General features: G+C 35.7%; 4 protein-coding genes across 4 annotated transcripts; 1 reads left to right on the top strand and 3 right to left on the bottom strand.

The window, feature by feature from the left end:
* Window positions 1-1773: 1773 nt before the first annotated feature.
* On the bottom strand, window positions 1774-8639 carry LOC104733592 (uncharacterized). Its single transcript, XM_087476962.1, has 6 exons — window positions 8458-8639; window positions 8201-8217; window positions 7264-7309; window positions 7097-7165; window positions 6946-7018; window positions 1774-6327 (listed from the first exon to the last, which is right to left on the bottom strand). Exons 1-6 carry the CDS (start codon window positions 8637-8639, stop codon window positions 6223-6225), a joined length of 492 nt encoding a protein of 163 aa, XP_087333088.1. The 3' UTR covers window positions 1774-6222.
* Window positions 8640-9527: 888 nt separating this feature from the next.
* On the bottom strand, window positions 9528-14896 carry LOC109124646 (uncharacterized). Its single transcript, XM_010451534.3, has 16 exons — window positions 14256-14896; window positions 13784-13978; window positions 13413-13487; window positions 13108-13275; window positions 12715-12878; window positions 12153-12371; window positions 11949-12075; window positions 11531-11719; window positions 11314-11400; window positions 11073-11230; window positions 10825-10944; window positions 10508-10733; window positions 10355-10414; window positions 10100-10273; window positions 9895-10004; window positions 9528-9813 (listed from the first exon to the last, which is right to left on the bottom strand). The coding sequence occupies exons 1-16, from the start codon at window positions 14469-14471 to the stop codon at window positions 9639-9641; spliced, it is 2463 nt and encodes an 820-aa protein (XP_010449836.2). The 5' UTR covers window positions 14472-14896; the 3' UTR covers window positions 9528-9638.
* A 252-nt stretch (window positions 14897-15148) lies between these two features.
* On the top strand, window positions 15149-16895 carry LOC104732003 (putative cysteine protease RD19C). Its single transcript, XM_010451533.3, has 4 exons — window positions 15149-15763; window positions 15866-15985; window positions 16070-16316; window positions 16401-16895. The coding sequence occupies exons 1-4, from the start codon at window positions 15314-15316 to the stop codon at window positions 16679-16681; spliced, it is 1098 nt and encodes a 365-aa protein (XP_010449835.1). The 5' UTR covers window positions 15149-15313; the 3' UTR covers window positions 16682-16895.
* On the bottom strand, window positions 16508-17518 carry LOC104733591 (S-protein homolog 2-like). The gene has a single exon (XM_010453158.2). The coding sequence runs from the start codon at window positions 17484-17486 to the stop codon at window positions 17004-17006; it is 483 nt and encodes a 160-aa protein (XP_010451460.1). The 5' UTR covers window positions 17487-17518; the 3' UTR covers window positions 16508-17003.
* Between the last annotated feature and the right edge of the window lie 114 nt (window positions 17519-17632).

The following is a 17632-nucleotide window of genomic DNA, read 5'->3' as shown; positions in this document are numbered from 1 at the left end:
GGAAATGACTAACGGAGAAATACACAAATCAGTCCATCCACCTTTGAAAGACATAAAAATTCACACTCCCTAAAGACAAGTAATAGCTACACCTTTCAGAACTGGGGCAAACCGAGATAATAAAGATTCAATATATATGGCTGACCTTAAAATAGTATATGAACAAAATAATTATCAAAGTCAAATATTACATACTATTTCAAGACAAATAGATAACCTTGATAACAAACTAGAAAAAGACGAGAAAAACATAACAACAAACTAACAGCCGTTATCTCCACCCTTTACCGCAGTCTCACCACCTCTCTTCAAACCATTAACAAAACCTATTAAATTCCCTGAAAATGAAATTTTAAAATCAATCTCAACTAGACTAGATAGACTAGACAAAGCCAAGGGGATAAATAATATTGATGAAAACATTCAATCTGAAACCGATATAGAAATAAATAGAATAAAAAGGAACTTTCAACCATCCAAAAAACCATATTATCCAAGGCACTCACCACCCGACTTATTATTTGAAGAACATCATAAATTTCCCTCAACAAACTTTTACAACGGAAAAGGCATATATGAATGGAATATAGATGGTAGATCCGAATATGAAATGATGAATTTATTTCAAGAAATGGGGATGGCAACCCTATCCTATAAAGCTAAAGGAATGTCAGACCACCAAGCATGTGTCATGCTAATCTCGGGCTTCAATGGAGCCTTAAAATTTTGGTGGGACAATGCTTTAGGCGTAGAAACTCAAAATTCTATTCTAAACCATACCGAAACTAGAAGAGTAGAAGGAGAAGATGGTTTTTATGAAGAAGACCAAGTTCAAAACGCTGTAGAAGTATTACTCCACACCATGACCATGCACTTTGTAGGAAACCCTTCGGAAGAACTAACAAGTAAAAAACTTATTTTAACAAATCTTAGATGTCCAACACTAGGGGACTTTAAATGGTATAAAGATATATTTATAACCAACATATTTCAAAGACACGACTGCAACCAACTCTTCTGGAAAGAACGGTTCATCGCAGGATTACCATCATTTTTTGCAGAACGATTAATTAATAAACTAAAAGACTATTCTGGAGGACAACCAATACCATGGGATACAATAACCTATGGTCAATTGTTTGCCTTCATTAAAAGGGAAGGACTACAAATATGTCAAGAACACAAAGATAAACAACAAAGTAACAAATTTAAATTTAGAGAAACTATGGGTTCATTTTGTGAACAATATGGTTACAACCGTCTCACTCCACCTTCTAGAGAAAGACGAAAACTACGCAAACAAAATAAATCTTTTTATCCACAACCTTATAATAAAAAGAAAAGATTTACAAAGAAATTTTCAAACTCATACTATACAAAAAACAAAAACACCAACGAGAAACCATCTAGAAAATAAAGAATTATATGCTGGAACTGTAAAAGGCCAGGACATAAATCTACAGATTGTAAAATGAAAAGAAAAATCAATGAAATATTTTACGATCAACAAGACATTAGAGAAAAATTAGAAAAATTACTTCTTTCAGAAACTGAAAATTCAGAAGAACTCAGTAGCGACCCTTCTCTAGACATAATAGTAGATGAAAGTGACACATCCTCTCAAAATTCTGAAAATATCTCAGATGGAATATGCAATTGTAAAACAATAAACGTAATTACAAAAGACATTGATAAACAATTTTTAATAGATATTATAGATAAAATAGATGATCAAGAAACAAAAAAAGGAATATTTATTAAAATTAAAAGATCTAGTGCAACGAGAAAATCAATTATTAACTCCACAACCTTTTAGTCTTAACAAAATAATAGAAAAATATCCCTCTCTAACACTATTTAAACAAGTAACTACTGGTGAATTACAAGGAGAAGTTAAAAATTTTAAAATACAAATAAAAGAATTACAACAAACAGTTCACCAACATCAACTTCACCAATTGCAAGTAGACGCTAGATTAGCCCTTATAGAACCAAAACTCCATGAATTCACCCACAACAATGGACCAACCCTCCACAAGCAACCCTGAAAACCATAAACAAACAAAAGAAGAAGAATATATCCAGATAATAAACAAAATAAACTATCAAAAATGGTATACAAAAATCACATTACACATAGGGTATGATTTTAAACTAGAAACAATAGCACTTCTAGATACATGAGCTGACTATAATTGTATTAGAGAAGGAATAGTTCCTACAAAATTCTATGAAAAAACATATGAGAAACTTAGCGGTGCAAACGGAAGTAGTTTGAAGGTCACCTATAAATTACCTAAAGCAAAAATCTGTAACAAAAATTATTGTTTTAAAACTCAATTTATCCTTGTAAAAAATTTAAGCCAAGAAGTTATACGAGGAACTCCGTTTTTTACACAAATTTATCCGTTTAAGGTTACAGAACTAGGAATTACCACAAAAATTGTAGGAGAAAAAATAATGTTTGAATATCTATCCCCAATGAAAAACAAAAGAAATCTTAGCCTTACAAAATTCAACAATAGAGAAATCCATAAACTTAATAGACGGGAAACAAAAACAAATACAATATTTACAACAAGAAATAAAATACCAACAGATAGAAAAAACAACTAAGTTATCCACAAGTCACAAATAAAATAAAAACATTAGAAGTCAAACTACTAAACCAAGTATGTTCTGAACTCCCAAATGTCTTTTGGGAAAGAAAAAAACATATTGTTGAAATACCCTACGAAAAAGATTTTAATGAAAAAAATATTCCAACTAAAGCTAGACCCATTCAAATGAATCAAGAACTTCTAGAACATTGCAAAAAAGAAATACAAGAATTACTAGATAAAAACTTAATAAAAAAATCTAAATCTCCTTGGAGTTGTTCAGCATTTTATGTAAACAACCAAGCTGAAAAAGAAAGAGGAGTACCACGCTTAGTAATCAACTATAAACCCTTAAACAATATAATACAATGGATAAGATACCCAATACCAAACAAAAGAGATCTATTAAAACGATTATATGACGCCTGTATATTCTCTAAATTTGACATGAAAAGTGGATTTTGGCAAATACAAATTGCCGAGAAGGATAAATATAAAACAACATTCATAGTGCCTTTTGGGCATTATGAATGGAATGTTATGCCTTTCGGTTTAAAAAACGCACCATCCAAGTTTCAAAATATAATGAAAGAAATATTTAACCCTTACTCCACCTTCTCTATTGTATACATAGATGATGTGTTAATATATTCAAAATCTATCGACCAACACTTTAAACATCTATACACCTTTTTGAACATTGTTAAAAAGCATGGACTAGTAGTATCCGCAAAAAAGATGCAAATATTTCAAACAAAAATACGTTTTTTAGGCCACAACATATATCAAGGTACTATAACACCTATATCTAGATCTATAGAATTTGCAAATAAATTTCCAGATGAAATGAAAGAGAAATCACAATTACAAAGATTTTTAGGTTGCTTAAACTACATATCTGATTTTCTACCTAATCTTCAAAAGTCTATACAACCATTATTTCAAAGATTACAAAAGAACCCTATACCATGGTCAAGTCTGCATACTAGTCTAGTCCAGGATATCAAGAAAAAGGTTATAACACTACCATGTCTAGTCATCCCACACCCCAATGCATTCATGATAGTAGAAACAGATGCATCAGAAATAGGTTACGGGGGGATCCTTAAACAGAAAATGCCAGAATCTACCCAAGAGTCTATAGTCCGTTTCCACTCAGGAGTTTGGCTTGGACCACAAAAGAATTACTCTACAGTTAAAAAGGAAGTTTTATCTATAGTAAATTGTATTTCTAAATTTCAAGATGATTTAATAAACAAAAAGTTTTTACTACGTGTCGATTGCAAATCGGCCAAAGAGATTTTACAAAAGGATGTTAAAAACTTAGTTTCTAAACAAAGGAGAAAATAATTAAACTTAGTTTCTAAACTTAGTTTCTAGATGGCAAGCTATTTTATCTGTTTTTGATTTCGATATACAATATATAAAAGGAGAAAATAATTATTTACCTGATTTTCTAACAAGGGAGTATTTACAAGGAAAATCTCAGGATCACCAAAATGAGTGAAACACAAAAGAAACCAATGAGTGCATCAGACTACGTCAAGAATCAACCACATTGAAAGCAATTAACCACTAGCAAGCAATTCTCTCTGTTGGCGGAATTTCCTCCTCTATCCTATGCAAAAGCCGTCAACCCCCAGCCACAAAAAATATCCAATCCATCCACCTCACAAAAACCCGTAGACCAAAAATCGTCCTACTTCCTTAAACCACAACGCCAACACCTTATTACAACCTCATTTACCAAACCAATATCCCTTAAAGACCTAACCTAATATACCAACCGCATATTTTACGAAGAAAGCCAATACCTTACCGACAACCTTACCAAAAACCGCACATTCTACGAATTCATTCTCGTAGACACCAAATCAGTAGAAATAACCCACCATACCAACAAGAATGACCCAAACCTCATTTCCTACTCCACCTACAAAATCCTCAAAGTATGCAATCCCCAAGATCTCGGATTCATAAACCTGCACACTGCAAAAGAATTCTCCATCACAGGGTTCCATATTCCAAGATTTACCTACATAGATTACCAGAAAGCCTTTCTCCACACCTTTTACTTACGAACCTATGATCACTCCTGGTTCCTATCCTTCGACTTTCATTGCCCCAAGACAATACCAGGATGGTTCTACGAATGGTGGTACTGGTTTGGCCCAACCGATGACATATATCCTCTCCAAATACCCAAGGTTTCACTACCCTACTACACTAAACACGAAAAGCACCAACTCATCGGCCCTCTACCAAAGATAGCCTTCCACATAGATATGAGAATACCCTGGATACTATCTTGGCACTACAACCTTCTACCCATCTTACCGGAGATGCCATATTCACTGGTCCGAGAATTCAGAATCAAATGGTGGGAGAAGTACAACCTCGACCGCTGCTCTATATCCAACTTGGAGAAATGGATCCAGACACATCAACAAATTAAGCAATCCATAGCTACAGTATCCCGAGCATTACCACCTATTCAAACGAAAACTTCGCCCCGCAAACCACCAAGTCCTACAGAATCAACGACTTCGTCCTCCGGATCCAAGAAAAGTAAAAGCAAAGAAAAACTCAAGAAACTCCTCGAGACAATTGCGATGCAAATATCCTCCTCAGACGACGAAGATGATGTAACGCAAGACAACAATACGCAAGACGACGATCCATTTTAAAACATCTTTATCTGAAAAAAAAAAAAAAAAAAAAAAAAAAAAAAAACGTGAAAGTATGCTACTACAACTCTTTTAAATAGTTTTAAATCATGCTTGTAATATAACTACATATATATTTAGTATATAATTTTGTAGAAGAAAGAAGCAACCTCTTCCACCGACTCCATCAAGACTCCAATTTTCAAGACAAGATAAAGACAAAAACCCAATTATGCAACAGCTCAACTATCAATACAAGACTTCAAGACCAAGAAATGAAGACTTCAAGACTATAACAAGACAAAGACTTCAATCAACAAAGGATTACTCATCTATCGCAATCTCAAAAATAGGACACGTCTACAACAACTTATGCAACCTCATGCAACTTCATACAACTTTGTATAAATAAGGAAGTGAGAGTAATAGGAGAGGGCAGAGTGTTTTTAGCGTTCATTCTGAAAATTATATTGGGCTGAGTCATTCTGAAAATTATATTGGGCTGAGTCATTCAAAACCTTATTCTCGATAAATATGATAAACACTACACATATAGACTACTTACAAATCTTTCAACTTTATGAGATGAGTTATTGACACATGTATATACCCAGATAACCCACTTTCATAAAGAACCCTGAGGCACACATACATCATCATTAGCATTTCAGCATTTTAAAAGTTAATTAAAACAACAAAGAGTGTAATCTGTTAAAAAAGAACTTACAGACTCTCAAGCTCTATCCAGTTCTAAATGAAATTTGGAAGGTTTCCTCTAAACTGATTGTCACTTATACGGCTGTTGACTAACCAATTATAAACATTAGTATCTCAAGGTAAATATTTATAACTTATTTAAACAAGGAGATATTTACAAAACTCTCATGCTGGTCAATTTTGAGAATGTAGATGGAATCTTTCCCCTGAATTTGTTTGACCTCAGAAAGCTGAGGAAATCAAACAAGAAGGGTTTTAGTGTGAATAGAAAGAACATAACAAGCAGAGAAATCCAAAAAAACAAAATGCTTACAGTCGTCTAAGGTTTGAGTGTCGCCCAAGCTCTGGGATAAGAGTTTATAAAGCATGTTATTTTCCAAGACACTAGAACAAGGACTGAATTAGTTACTATAAAAAGAATAACATGATCAAATTTGAAAAAATGTAAGAAATTAACTATCATCCAAACTAAAATGAATATCAGAAAGTTTAAATGAATTGTGACACCGTTTCTTCTATTCAGATAGTTACCAAACACATATTTCTAACTTTCATATGCAAAAAGGAGTTTCGCTGAATTAGGGCGAAAGACTTTTGCATGCTATGTATCGGCCAAATCTAGATGTCAAGCCCAAAGTTCAGAGTACTTAGGATTCAATAAAAAGTAAGAGGCAAGGCAATCAAGTATTAACAAAAATCAAGACTAGTAAAGTCTAAATTTGATCTAATCCCATTGTGATATAAATCTACAAGTTAAGTTTAAGTTCTCATACATTAGAAATGGCTATGTCAATCAAGAGCGTTAATACTGCAGGGCACTCAGTATTTGACCACGAACAAAGGATCAATGAACACTCATATTTTAAATAAACCCTGAACTAATTTATTTAGATACAAGAAAAATAACTGAACCAACTTTAATTAACACAATCAAACAACATCGAAAAGTTTGTGGTACTCACAAGTCTTTTGAGAGTGATAATGTTTCCAATCTCATTACGAATTGGACCAGTTAAGCGGTTTCCAAGAACGGTGCTGCATTTGGCCAACAACATCCTAAGATGTTGAGTACACAAAATTTTCATACATATATACACGTTAATATGAACTTACATGTTGACAAGCGGTAAGACTCTCCATTCTGAAGGTATAGAACCACTCAAGTAATTTCTAGCGAGATTTCTATAAAGGAGTCAACAATAACAAAGTCAATTTTTAAGACCTAAGACGCACAAGCGGCAGTGTAAGTAAAGTTCTATACCACACTACATTTGACTTACATCTTTTGTAGAAATGGAAGCCCTACAAGCTCCTTGGGAAGAGACCCTTAAAGATCATGTGTCTTAAGTCTGTGTTAAATTCAAAACATCAAATTACGCTTGCATCCGAGTTTCAACGATCAAAACAGAAACAGAATAGGAGCAAAACATGAGGGAACAACACAAAAATTGGATTCAATCGAGTGATATGTGAAGAGATCGCGCCACAGCAAGAAAACAAAAAAAGTAAGAAGAATCGATTAACTTTAATTTCAATAGACACACAAAACATGAATGGGCAGATTAACATGAAAAAGAGGAGTTACATAGTTTGCAAATCTTCCGAGTAAGTATTTAATTCCTAAGACACCTGAACAATTAACATGCAAATGATACACATATCGAAAACAACCACAAAAATGCTCTATTTTTTCATAACATATGCACAAAATTTGCTAAAAAATCGCATACATATTTACATAGTCAGAAATCCTAACCTGGCTATAATAAATGTATAAACTAATTGAATTTTATTATAATAATTTTATGCATAACACTATAAGTAGTGACAATTACATTAAAATAGATAAACTGATTAAATTTTTCAGTTTAAATTCAAATTTTGGGATGAGGTTTGAAATTTTTTATTAACGAAACAAAAGGTAAATGATAATTTGTTCCTTTGTTAATGTAATGTTTTAAAATTTAACATAAACATAAGAGAATTATAATGTTATAATATTAAGTTACCAAATCAAATCCATGATTTTGGATAAGAACAAGACGTTATTGTTTGGATAATTGAGAAGATGCTTGTAGAATACAAATGATCTTTGGAAAAATTTTATCCACAAATCTTCATGTTGGCTTATTGGAGTTACAAAATTACATTATTCTTCTAATTGGTATTTGATCAATGAAGTTTATAATGATGCAATTAAGGCCCTGTTCGTTTCACCATTTAGTATTCCCATCCTAATGATCCATTCAAATCATATATCCAAATGATTCATCTAAATATCAAATGATCCAACGAACAATGAAAAAAATGGTTAATTTGGGTGATTCATCTCAATAGAAATGTGTTTGTTTGATTTATTTACATTATCATCTAGATAGATTTAATTAGAAAAATTATTAAAATGCCCATGTTTTACAAATCTGTCATACTCCGGCAAGAGTGAGAAAGCGAGAGAGGGAGGAACTAAAACAAACCTGTTATACTCCGGCGATAGATCCGGTGAGCTATATACGGCGAGATATCTGGCAAAGAGATCCGGCAAGATATCCGGCAAAGAAATCCGGCGATGGCTATTTCTCGTCTTCGGAGTTTGTAATGTACGAAGAGGATGATTTTTAAGGTAATTGTTTAAGTTAGATAAGGATATTTTAGTCATTTTACGTTTTTGACTGAATCAGTTCCAGTTGAATGCATCGATCAGAGTCAGCCAGATTTTTCAAAGTTTTTGGATGAGTTTGATAAAAATCATTTAACTGCTTCATCTAACTGCTCCGTTAAATTGTCAGAAACGAACATCAGTTTTCATCTCCATTCAAATGAATCATCTGAACGGAGAAACGAACAGGGCCTAATAATTTTGTTGGAAACATGCCCCTCCTCATTTAAACAATCCCTTTCATTTTTCGTATAATAAAAAATTTAGGTGACAATTTACTTATTTAGCATAAGATAATTTTGAAATTTTTCACTTGAGATGATGAAAAAAGAAAACAAAGAAAAAATGTAGGAAGATATGTATCTAAAATACTAATTTGTTGTATTTTTATACAATTTAATTATTTAGCTTAATATAGTTTGATTTTTGTTTTAACTTTCAAATGATGGGAAGGGGAAAAAATAGGAAAATTAATAGAAATTACATATGTCAACAGGTTTTCGAATATTATCCGAACCAAACCCAAATCACCAAGTCACAGTCCCCATTCAAATATTTATCACTAATGTGTTTAAATCATGATTGAATTTTTCGGTTGAGGTTTGGACTTCGAGTTTTTGCTCTAACCTAACAATGTTAGGCTAACATTGATACTTGAATCAGTAGATTGTTTAAGAAAATATATTTGCTAATGGAAGTAAATGTTCCCAATGCTAACATACTAAAAAGTTGTAAACACAAAATAAGAAAAACCTTGCATACTCTTAACACGGTGAATGGTGGATTAATTTTATGCATCTAAAACTGTATAAAACTAATATAGCTTTTAGAGAAATTATTTTCATAAGTTGAATTAGTGCGATGCGAATTAGTCAAGTCAATAAGATATTAAGATAAACAAAATTTATTAAGTAACCAAGAAGTTAGTATCTTATAAAAATACATCTCTTCAACAAGAAACTGTTACACTTACAGAATCTATGAGACCGAGTAAATAAGTTAGCGAGAAGGAGGAGAAGAGAAGAAAATGACAAGAAAATATACGAGAAAACCAGCTACAAGTATTCCTCCGTACACCAACGTTTGATAAGACTTTACTCCAACTGTGTATTTGTACTCTATCTTACAGCATCTCATGTTCTCCCTTTCTGTTTCCAATACATGTTCTACGTACCTGCAACCACGTTTATTCTGTAATGTTACATTTTGTTTAGTAAACAGAAAAGGAAAGAAAATAAAAGGTTTTAAAACTTACTGTTGTGTAAACATGGTGGTCTGAAGAATCTCTGAGCTGTTGAGATGTGCATCGTATAGCTTGTGGTCGTATAACAAAGAAGATAGATCCACCAGTTGTTCTTCTACAGTCTGTTGTTATAAGAAATAGACACAAAAAAACAGAGTGTAAGAATATAATCCCATTCTGGTAAGAAAACTGAAATCGTGGAGTGTTCATCACTTACGTCTAGATATTTCTCCACTCTTTCAACTAGCTCGTGTGGGAAAGGCTCCGGCAATGTGGTTGTCTTTTTGTAGAACTTCTCCACCCATAGCTCCGTTTTGGTTTTGTTCTTTTTATCTTTCACGGGCTCTCCAAGTGGAGTCTTGAGGTATTCAGATGCAAAGTTTTGTACTGCCTGCACATTAATACACCAACCACAATTGATGCATTCTCTGCGGAGGAGACTAAAATAATTTAAAAGTTTCAGTTGGCTGACCTCTGAGGTTTCACGGATTTTGCGTAGAGCAGAATCAACCCGTGCATAAATAGTATTCCTCTGCGGATTTAACATACAAATATCTCACGAGATTCAGAAGGATTTCAATGCAAATATATATTCAGAAATCATTATGATTGAACTCAGGCTCACCAGTGCAACATCTTGAAGCATTTGACTGATCAGGGAGACGTTTGAGAATGGTCCAAACGGGTGACAACCAGCTGCCCAAAGCCAATTGGTGATAGGTCTTTCATGCGCGTGAGAGGTCTTTTCATACGGTGCACTTACACCGCCTAAAGCAGAAGCTATGCCAGCAAGTATGTGCCGCTGTACCTGTGCTGGAACAGCGTGCTGCCTCTCTGTTTCAGAAACATAACTGCAGAAACAAGAAATTAATATCAATATGATGAAAAGAGTAGCAGGTTTATCATTGTTTTATACTTTTATCGTTCTTGTGTTTTGCTCACCTCAAAGGTATGTTCTCGTTTAGATGCTGAAGCACAATGACTACATCACTACTCGCCCACACAAGGCTCTCATCTTCCATCATGAGCATTGGATCCACATCAGCTAATGAGAGGATAAACCTATATATTGATCAAAGATTGTATTAGTTGCTGTTTAGTTTGAAAGAGTAATTCAAACTTACTTTTTGGATATAGCTTGGCCAGTGTAATGAATAATCTGATCAGGTGGTTTATATTAATCAACTCACACTGGAATAACTCTTGTTCCATAAGTGCGGTAAAGATCGCCTTTTTTCTTAACTGCTTTCTTCTTCTTTCCCTTCTGAAGTTTCGAGTTATAAGATGACCAGAGAGGCCTATGTTTTACTATGGAATCACCCGAACCTTCAGATTCATCATCCCAGCTCTGAGTACAAAAACATATGGAATCTTTGCCATGAAAGGAACAAAATTTGTGAAACAAATTTGCATGAAATTTTCTGAGATTACCTGGCGGAGAAAATATTTATTAGAAAGCCCAGGGTCAGACACGTCGAGCAAACCAGCAGCTAGAACATCGCTAGACCTTTCCATCTCCTGCAATACCCAATAAACAATCACAAGAGACTTCAATGGTTGGAACAGAACAGTAACAGCAGGTTAAGAACTATTTATTCCCAGCTTAACCTAACTCGCAAACCACAGTTACCCAAATACCGAAACTCACTTCTTTGAGGATAGCACCATCTAGGTATGTTTTGGTATGCACAAGAAATCTTCCGTCATTTTTAGTTTCCTGAAGGGAATGCCCACGCATGGCTTTTGAGACGGCAATAGCTAACTTCTCATGACGATGTAATGGATGAACCCCTCCAACAATCACTACCTCTTGCCCATGATGAATCATTTTCTTTACCTGTAAAAACTCAGGAAAGTTAGCATGTGAAAACCAACAGAGTCAAATCTTTCAGTGTACTTTGGAAAATATTTTGGGTGCTAATTTTCTGATAGCCTTAAACTAGGCAAACATGTATTTTTACTTATCACATTGACTCATAGGGGAAACACCATTCGGAGAACAAAAGAAAATATAAGAACTTCTAGTATATCTTGAACATCATTCATTTAACACAAGAAGTCTTTACCTCGGACTTTATCTCTTCAATATTTATGCTGTAGTTTTGTCCTCTTTCCATGATATTATATCGATTGTGGTTTTGGAGCACAATAATGGGTACCAGCACTCTAGTTGCTAGATCAACCGTCTCAAACCTGGTTGCACTCAGAATGAATCATCTAAGCACAATATTCATTGCTAGAAGGAAGTAAAGTCTCACATATCATATTACCTGACATCAGGAGCTATGACGTGCTCAATTGTAGTAGCTACTAACGCTGCTAACTGACCAGAAAAGATATCATTGGTAGACTGATGACCAACAGGGCTAACGTTTCCTGGAAGGACAATGTTTCGTATCCTTGGCACTGTTCTAGGACTAACACTTCCCTCTTCAGTTTCAATCTTCCCATATGTACAAGGCCCCGCAGACAAATCGATGACAACATATCTATCAAGAAGGGAAGATAGAATCATGTTGAGAGCTTCAATGAAAAATTGTAGCAGATAAGAACAGAAACAGTTCGCCAACAATATCTTGAATAAGGAACATCTTGGTTATGCATAATTTGATGATACCTAGATAGATGTAATATTTTCAGAAGAAGGTGGTAAATTTTGGTTGATCAAATCTATGGCACAATCACTCATAGGGGTAACAAAGAGATACCAATGAAAAACACTGAGTAATTTTGTCCTCATAGTATACCAACCCCGGTACGTACTGTTTTGTGAATCCTAGTACATAAACTTATATTACTGCAACGAGGAAAGAAAAACAAAGATAAGTTTACCTGCCTGATCCAAGCCAAACTTGGGATGCTCCTCCACCATTGTATCTATATCGATAAATATAATCTGCCTCTTGTTTCTGTTTGTCTGCATCACTAAGCTCTGGTAGCTTTGAAAACATCAAACTGTCTAGATTGATCTCTGTATTTCGAGGATCCATTCTTACCTGAATAATGAGTTAAGAAAAGAAAGGGTCAGTTAGGAAATACAGCAGGATATAATCATTTGCCCAAACATGAGAAGACAAAAGCTACTTCAAGAACAAAGAGAAATATGGGGGTTATAAACCCAAGAAAGCATAAAAAAGAATTTCCAAACAACACAGGTAACGCATTTAGACATTCTGCATACCATATGCAAGATACAAGAAGTAAGAAGAGCACTGGAAGCCATACCTTATCAAAATTCACTACAAATATGGCACTTGGTATAGGTTTATCTGCCGTTGCTGCTGATCCAGCTCCCACATCCATATCAAATATATACGAGTAAAGCTGGTTAAATGCGGACTCAACTTTTGTTGCCTCTACGTCATAGGCAGGTAAGTGTCTTCCAAAATCAGTCTAAATGCACAAAAGAAAAATGCAACTTAGCAACATTTACATTAAGATGCAGATTTTACAGCAATGAAATCAACATATTTGACATGTAAATTAGGTGGGTTATGAGAAAAAATTAGATATGATAAGATCACAGCAACCTCTAGTGCAGTTCCAGCATACACCATGGCTTCTTTCACTGCCTTCTCCAGAGCTATTAATTCGGGTTGCCCACTCTAGCATAAGAAAAATGACGAATATATAATAAGTCAATGGGAAAATCATGGCTTCAGGAGTCACTAAAACATAATATCAAGCGCAAACAAGTGCATGTACAGTAATAATCTGCTCGAGATGCAAAATGCATTTCAGCTAAAGCAAATACACGATTCCAGAACTTGCATAGATTCGTTTGTGAACAATTCAAAAATACGAAGAGATACTATCCTACATATAGAATATCGGATCTTGAAACAGGGAAGGCAGAAGCGATATAAATTCGTGAAGACTGGTTTAAGATATATATACTCACAGGAAAGATATTGTAAACCAGTCGATGCTCAATATCAAGTGGCTCTCCCGTCTCTTGGCATGAGGGCCTATGAGTTGAGAAACTAGCTCTTAAGAACTCCTCTAATTTATGATGATCCATGGAGTACCTGTATCCTCCATCCCCGTTCAGACCTACAAGCACTATATTCACTTCCAGAGGAACCTGAAACGGTACCTGCCAAAAAAAAAAAAAAAAGTAGAATGGAGCATAAACAAGACAAGTTTCATAATGTTGAAATTCAATTCTCAATGTGTCACCCAAAAGCAGCCAATCTAATAAACCATATGCAAGAACAAAGCTATGATCATAGGCATGAGCTAGACACTTTCAATTGCAATTCGGTGACTCTAGAAAGCCGAATTAATCAACGATTTCTTCTTCTTATTCTAGCAAATCCAGACTCAGTGATGATGATGATGAAGATTCACATTATAAAAGGTTGAGATATTACCTCGGCACGGGAGTGAAGCATACGGCGGACATCGGATCGAACACTCTCTCGTACGTCGAGGAAAGCGCTGTGATGCCAGTGAGGATGACCAGGCTCGCGGCGGAAAGGTTGCTGAGCTGAGTCGGTGCGGGAAACGAGTCCGCTTATAACCGATAGAAGCACGAAGAATAGGAGAGAAGAAAACGAAGTCGATCGTGAATCCGATCTCAACTCCATGACTGGAAAAAAAAACAACCGGGGATATCGCTCACCTCCCAATTTGGACTGGACTGGAGAGGGAAGAGTCGCTACAAGTCGCTTACGGCGAGGGAGGAGAGAACTGAAAGATATAAGCCAATTACTAATATACCCCTCAATTAATTTTATAAGGTTACAATTTTGATTTATGTTTTTTCTGCCCCTCTCCCTTTTGATATGCCAAGTGCTAACTCTTTATATGTCAGTTAGTTTGTGAGTGTTACAAATCGTATGCTAACAGCTTCCAGCTGCGTGTATGGCTTGGGGAATTAGCAGAATCAGGCAAGCAGTTCATAACTGCTATTATCCAATGGATCTGATCGTGAAGCTGAATCAGACATTATATACGTACGAAAGGGAAACTGATACATGCTCAGATGGTAGTTTTAGGATTTGGTCTCGACGAGTATTTGTAACGCTAGCTGTCTTGTTTAATGGACTGGTATAGTGGCATGTCATCTTTTCTTGCATTGTATGACCACAAGAACTTGTAATTTAGCTGAAAGAAATGTGTTTTCAACGATGATGTGTTTTTAAGCCCTTTGAGAATGAATAATTAATGCTAAATTATTATCATACCCTCAGATTTTAGCTGAAATTACAACAGAGAGGGGGGAAAATATCGTCATAGCTTACGAAGAAGAAGAAGAAGAAGCAACAAGCAACGTGTCGCTTGTCATGTCGTCGTTTACCCCAAGAAATATCCAAACTAAACAACCAACTACAACACGCCACGTGTTTACTCACACTCCTTTAAACAAAGGCTCGTAACAGTTTTTTCTTCTTCTTCCTTATCTCTCGGAAAAGCCAAGAAGTAAGGGATGGATCGTGTGGTCTTCTCCTTCCTCATCGCAGCCGCGTTACTAGCTGTTTCTCTCGGATCCGGCGAAGGTTCCGATAATCCGATCAGGCAAGTCGTCCCGGAGGAGAACGATGAACTCCTCAACGCAGAGCATCACTTCTCTCTGTTCAAATCCAAGTACCAGAAGACTTACGCTACTCAGGAAGAGCACGATCATCGCCTCCGTGTGTTCAAGGCTAACCTAAGGCGAGCTAGGCGTAACCAGCTTCTGGATCCGTCTGCTGTTCACGGCGTCACGCAGTTCTCAGATCTTACTCCCAAGGAGTTTCGCCGCCAGTTCCTGGGGCTGAAACGCCGCAAGTTTCGTCTTCCTACTGACACTGAGACAGCGCCGATTCTTCCGACTACCGATCTCCCCACGGAGTTCGATTGGCGTGAACAAGGAGCCGTCACTCCTGTTAAAAACCAGGTTTGTTGATAGAGATTTCGAGTTCGTGTGATCATATAATCGTTCATGGATGTGTAGAAGAGAAGAAGTGAGTCTGTGTGTGTGTGTTTTGATTGTGAATAGGGTATGTGTGGTTCATGCTGGTCGTTTAGTGCGACTGGAGCTCTTGAAGGAGCTCATTTTCTAGCGACTAAAGAGCTTGTTAGCCTCAGTGAGCAGCAGCTTATAGATTGTGACCATGAGGTTTGTTTCCATATCAATTGTTTGTTTCTCATTTGATGTGTTTTGGTGAAATGGTTGTATATATGAATCGTGCTCTTCCTGCAGTGTGATCCAGCACAAGCCAACTCATGTGACTCTGGTTGTAGTGGAGGACTAATGAACAACGCTTTTGAGTACACTCTCAAAGCTGGTGGTCTTATGAAGGAAGAAGAATATCCCTATACAGGACGTGATCATTCCGCCTGCAAGTTCGATAAGAGCAAGATCGCTGCGAGCGTGTTTAACTTCAGCGTTGTCTCTGCTGATGAAGATCAGATCGCTGCTAATCTAGTCAAGCACGGACCTCTAGCTAGTAAGTTTCAAACCTCTTTTTACCTTTTGTTACTAATTTAAGAATTAGCTAGAGATTAATTTAATCTTTGTTGCTCAAAAACAGTTGCTATCAATGCGATGTGGATGCAAACATACATAGGAGGAGTTTCGTGCCCATATGTATGCTCAAAGAACCAAGACCATGGAGTGCTTTTGGTTGGGTTTGGTTCGGCTGGTTATGCACCAATCCGTCTTAAGGAGAAGCCTTATTGGATTATCAAGAACTCATGGGGATCGATGTGGGGAGAGCATGGTTACTACAAAATATGCAGAGGACCTCACAATATGTGTGGTATGGACTCAATGGTATCTACTGTTGCTGCTGTTCATACCACAACCAAGTAGAATTATTAGGACACATGTCCTTGTGTATATATATATGTATGTATGGATGGATGCATAAACAAAACTATGAACTGTTATTGTTAGTATTGTCTCTCTGTTTCAGCTTTAATGTAAAATAGCTTGGGTATATTATCTTTGTAGCATCGAATGCTGAAGGTAATACTGATTACCAACATATTAAAAGTTGGGAATAATAGAAATCTTATGTTTTATATTATGTTTGAAACAGTGAAACTCGTCAGTCATAGAAGAACCAAGTTTATCTGTTCTGTTATTTATTATAAAATGCAATCCATTAGTACAAATAGCATATCGATGGTTGTCAAGACAAAGACTTATTCCAAGAATAACAAATATCAAAGTGCTTAGTTGCATCGTTGTACCTACAAGGTCCGGTTTGTCTTATCTTCCACACACACTTCTCGCACCAGTTATCACCGGAACTATCTCGATGGTCTTTATATATATCGAACCAATAAAATTTATTTGGCCATCGAAAACCACAATAAAACAGTGTCCTTCCAAAGAATTGACGCTTAAAGCTAAAAGACCACGACTCACCTGGCTGCAAAGTCTTGTTGCCCAAATCATCGTCTTTTGATCTACAGTGATACAATAACGTTAGCTGATTACCGAGATCGTTTATGATTTCCACAGTTAGTTTCCCGGTTGGAAACACAGAATTTGTTGATGGTGGATCGTTGGTAACCAGAATGTTGCTTTCATGGCCGGCATGTGATGATGTTGTAGTCAAGAAGATGATCAATACGAACAGTGGTGGAAGGTATTGCTTTGGAGTATCCATTTTTTTTTTTTGACTAGTAGAGGGGAGTTTAAGCTAACATTATATATTGTTTGTGCTCGTTGAAATGGGTTCTAATATAATTTGTTGTTCCATATACATTCTATCCGAATATACCGTTTCTTAAAATGAATGCATGTGGTCAAATT

Source organism: Camelina sativa, chromosome 12, assembly GCF_030686135.1.
Source record: "Camelina sativa cultivar CO46 ecotype springtype chromosome 12, ASM3068613v1".
Classification (NCBI taxonomy): Eukaryota; Viridiplantae; Streptophyta; class Magnoliopsida; order Brassicales; family Brassicaceae; genus Camelina; species Camelina sativa.
The sequence above is the reverse complement of the archived record's forward strand: the minus strand, read 5'-3'. Positions and strand labels throughout refer to the sequence as shown.

Bases quoted from the DNA above. Each gene is read 5' to 3' on its own strand.
- LOC104733592 (XM_087476962.1), bottom strand. From the start codon at position 8,639: ATGACTAAAATATCCTTATCTAACTTAAACAATTACCTTAAAAATCAT. The intron at 7,019-7,096 runs GTAAGTTCATAT...GGCCAAATGCAG, and splicing joins GTCTTACCGCTTGTCAACAT to CACCGTTCTTGGAAACCGCT. The intron at 6,328-6,945 runs GTGAGTACCACA...CTCTTATCCCAG, and splicing joins TTATCACTCTCAAAAGACTT to AGCTTGGGCGACACTCAAAC.
- LOC109124646 (XM_010451534.3), bottom strand. From the start codon at position 14,471: ATGGAGTTGAGATCGGATTCACGATCGACTTCGTTTTCTTCTCTCCTA. The intron at 12,879-13,107 runs GTATGGCTTCCA...CTCATTATTCAG, and splicing joins TTGTAGTGAATTTTGATAAG to GTAAGAATGGATCCTCGAAA. The intron at 10,734-10,824 runs GTGAGCAAAACA...TTGTTTCTGCAG, and splicing joins AACGAGAACATACCTTTGAG to TTATGTTTCTGAAACAGAGA.
- LOC104732003 (XM_010451533.3), top strand. From the start codon at position 15,314: ATGGATCGTGTGGTCTTCTCCTTCCTCATCGCAGCCGCGTTACTAGCT. The intron at 15,986-16,069 runs GTTTGTTTCCAT...CTCTTCCTGCAG, and splicing joins TTATAGATTGTGACCATGAG to TGTGATCCAGCACAAGCCAA. The intron at 16,317-16,400 runs GTAAGTTTCAAA...GCTCAAAAACAG, and splicing joins CAAGCACGGACCTCTAGCTA to TTGCTATCAATGCGATGTGG.
- LOC104733591 (XM_010453158.2), bottom strand. From the start codon at position 17,486: ATGGATACTCCAAAGCAATACCTTCCACCACTGTTCGTATTGATCATC.